A 4297-nucleotide genomic window follows, 5' to 3' on the forward strand; every position below is an offset into this window, starting at 1 on the left:
CCTAGAATCACATAGCGATTGACAAAGTTTAACCCTTAGTGCGTCCGGAACATAGTCAAGCGAAACGATGGCATCAGCATTCTTGACAAGAATTTGCAAAGACAGCTCTTGCAGAGATGGAGCTTTTCGAGGGGCAGAAGTATAGTTTATTCTAGGAACCCAAATAGTTGGTGAAGATCTTTCTTTGTTGGAGACACCAATACCAAAATACGAAGTCGTGTTTTCTTCCCGGTCCTTAATTATTTTCATGGCAGTGGAGAAAGGGCCAGGCCAATCTTCGACCTGTTGTTCACCCTCTCTATCAGACAAGTCCTCTTCTTCCTCCATTCGAGCATCAAAATGAGCAAATCTGGAAGCATTTCTCCTGGCAATGTCGCGAAAGTGCCGACTTCTTGAACCGTTTCCAGTTTCATTACTATTATGATTCTGCGTTGGTTCTGCATTAACTGTCGTCGCAGAAAATTCTGGTACAGAGGCATCAGGAGGATTCTCATTCTCTTTCTCAATCTCCATTTCTTCTTCATCAACTTCGACAATATCAACCGTGATTGGAGAAGAGACATTCTCCACCTGAATACCCTTTCCCTTCTCCTCCCGAGTATATCTTCTCCTAGTACCCATAGAGCTACTTAGCATCTCGTAACTCTCAACATAAATCACTTGCACATCATTCAATCCAGAGGAATCTTCCAATACACCCTTTCCTTTGTTCTTGCTCTCATTTTCTTCAGCACAATCCTCCGGTAAAGAGTCATTACCACTAGTATATCCCATCTCCTCATTAACCATTCTTCCAGACTGTGAATTGAAATCTACATTAACCACTCCATAATCTCCAGAAATCCCACTATTCTCTGATTCCTTTCTCACAATATTATTATCTTCAACCAAATCAACACAAACCTTCTTGCGTTTACTGACCCCACTCTCCAATAATACATCAAATTGGGTATCGAAATCAAATCTCCTAGACTCAATTGTTTCAATGCCATGTTCTTCAATTCCCCTCTTAGCAACTTTCTTCCCTGACCGCAAACTCAAAAACTTAACATCTAAATTATTGGACATGCTCTCGCCACAAACTGAAACACTAACCGCTTTCTCAGTGACACAGTCATCGCCGACGTCGTCGCATTGGTGTGCAAGACGAAGACTACGCCTCCGGGTGGGTTCAACAGCATGATCCGATTCGGGAGCCGAAGGGATTTTACGAGATCGAAGAATCGTCATGGAAATCAAAACTAGAGGAAAAGGGTTTATGTGGTGGGTTTAGAGGTGTGGAAGAAGAAGCGTCGGTTTGGGATAAATTAGGGTTTATTGCCCGATGTTCGCGCCAACCGATGCAATGTGTGTTTTCTTAGTAACCATCTCCTCTGCTCAAAGTGCACGAACCATTTTTTATTTTTATTTTTTAATGGAGATTTTCCCGTTTCTTTTTTTTTCCTTTGACCACTGAATTTTCCCGTTTCTTTTTTTTTTTTATCAAATTTTAGTAATACTATTTTACTATTTACATAATTATTTGTCAAAAAAAAAATATATTTATACTATTAAATAGGGAACACACTTGGAATAAAACAAAAAACATGACATATATCCATGTTGCCAAACAGACCAACTTACTTACATAATTAAAAAAAAAAAAAAGACTTCCCTAAAACAATGGTAACAATTATTAATGAACTAATTGATTAAATTTTTTTATAATTCAAAATATTCCAGTATTTTAGGAAACTATATTAACTATAAATGATACATAAAAATACAGCCAATAAGATTACAAAATGAAAATATTAAATATTATAATAAAACGAAATTATTTATATTAACAGTTTCCTGAATTTTATATAGTTATTAAAATTGTATAAAATAATAAGAGATTTCCACAATTAATAAAACTTATCATTTAAGATTTCCATAACAACTGTATCTAATTAAATTCAAATAGTATGTATGAAAATAACTTAACTTTAATTTAAACATATGATTTATTTCAAGATTTCTTGAAATAAATCAGTAATTAGTTTACCAAATATCTAAAATTTAGGGATTATTTCTAAAACTAATTTTATATATTTTAAATATATATAAAATATTTGGAAAGCACACTAAGGGATAAAAAAAACAAAATGAAATTCCATATAAAAGGGTAATGGCAACTAATTAACCAGTCAACGAGAGCTCAAAGAATTTTAATCTATTACGCGATTGTGTGCTAACTTCTGGGAACATAATTTGAGAAAACGGGATGGAACCGGATGAGACCAAAAAATAATTAAAAAAAAAACATAGTCCAAGTTCATATTACAATTAAAATAAACTAATGCTTCCAATTTTCTATGTAACAATTTTCAATTTCTCTAACATAAAAAATGTTCAAAAAATAAAGAAGGACACAAAACTATGTTCTTTAATAGTTAACAGATTGAACAATAAAGAAATGTAATCCAATATAAATTAATCATTTGTCAAATAATAATAATAAGAAGTACTCTAATTTTGTAAAAAAAATTTATGATATGATATGCCAAGATATATAAATCTATACTATGAATTATATTTGTGTTTTTTCATCATCTGTTTGAGAGGTTTTTTATTTTTGACAGTTTTTTCTCCAGTTTGATAGATCAAAGGTTTAATAAAAAAAATTAACCCATCACTAATTGCCATGGCGATCTAAATTTTATAGAGCATTTCCAACTTCACTCAATTTTATTGTCAAAACTCTATTATAGAGTAACATTTGCTGCAACCATATTTTATATTTTACTCTTAAATAGAGGAAATGATAGGATTACTTTATATGTAAAGTAACTCTATTTTTTTACACTAATTCTATTTTATAGTCAAAAATAAAATGATACATTGAAGGATAACTATGCTCTATTGTAGAATTATTCTATTTTTAGAGTTAAAAATAGAGATTTACATTGGAGTTGGTCTAAAAATGATTACGACAACAGGTCCTTCAAAAAATAAAAACATTATTTAACTTATTTGTTTTATTAAAATGGGAAAAAGGTAACAAGAGGAGATCATAAAATTTGGATTAAATCTTAATTTCAACTTTGAAATATCAAATAATGGATACATGAACATGAGATTTAAATTGATAAATTTAATTTCAATATTCCCTATTTATTTCAAATATCGTGACATGAAATAATGCGTACGGGTAATTCAAAAAACAAAAAACAATATCTAAATTGTTTTATATAAAATACGGGTTGATAATTTTGGGTAACGTGAATTCGAGCATGATAATTGAGGACACAATGGAACAAGCTTTTTGTGGATCAAAATATTTTAATAAGTTACGTGGAAGGCACACAAAGTGGGTTTGACCCGCTTGATTCAAATATTTAGACCATCCGGTTCATGAAGTTTTAATATTTTTTGTTGTTTTTACATGGTCTGATAGTTCACAAGTTTAATATAGCTGATTACTAATCCAGTTTACACTAGATTCAGATCTTCTATAAAATTTATGGAGAAACGATTATTATTTCATTCACAAACTTGATGAAAGCAAACCAATATAAAGTTATGTTATATATGTTATACCAAATAAATATATCTACAAATAAAACCGGCGGATGTGAAACACTTACCTATTTTCTTATCTGTTGGAATAAAATATACAATATGAAATGAGTAAATTTATAATTAAAACCATAATTATGAGATTAAAAAGTTATATCTGAAACGAGACATATCACATTTCTTTTACTATTTTCTGTCCCAAATAGACATATCACTATCTCTCACAATTTTTTAATATAGTTGTCTTTTTTTTTTAATTATTAAGAGGTTCGGGGTCTACGTCTGTACATCCTCTCGCGCCAGGGACCAAGGCATTTTATATGGTCCTCCCAAGCGTCGTCCCTCAAACCAACGACCTTTAGAATTTTGCCTTTACATCTAACAAACAACAAATTTGATCATTCTTTTCTCTAAACTGAATTAAAGACAAATCGAATACTAAATTAGTATGAGTTTGAAATATGTATGTTAAGATTCCTAAAAGATAAACATAAACCTAAGTGAATATATAACCTACAGAAAAGTGAGCTAATCCAACCAATCTTGCTTGCATGATTGAAAGAGCTATTGGTTTATCTATATATACGTAATATATTATAAACATGATAATAAACTTAGTTTTTGAAATTAACCCCGCACGTACGTGCGGGTCCGAACCTAGTATATATATAATTATTGAAAACCACATATATGTTATAAAATAAGTGTGAGTATCCATCACAACAAGTGTTTCTCCTCATGTACTCTATAACAA

The 4297-nt window shown here is 31.0% G+C and overlaps 1 protein-coding gene across 1 annotated transcript in view; it reads right to left on the reverse strand.

The window, feature by feature from the left end:
* Positions 1-1382, reverse strand: part of LOC104699259 — a 4297-nt gene extending 2915 nt beyond the window's left edge. The window contains exon 1 of the mRNA XM_010414592.2: positions 67-1382. Coding sequence (XP_010412894.1) covers positions 67-1230 — 1164 coding nt within the window. The 5' untranslated portion in view covers positions 1231-1382. The remainder of the gene's footprint in view (positions 1-66) is intronic.

The sequence above is a fragment of the Camelina sativa genome, chromosome 1, assembly GCF_000633955.1.
Source record: "Camelina sativa cultivar DH55 chromosome 1, Cs, whole genome shotgun sequence".
Taxonomy (NCBI): Eukaryota; Viridiplantae; Streptophyta; class Magnoliopsida; order Brassicales; family Brassicaceae; genus Camelina; species Camelina sativa.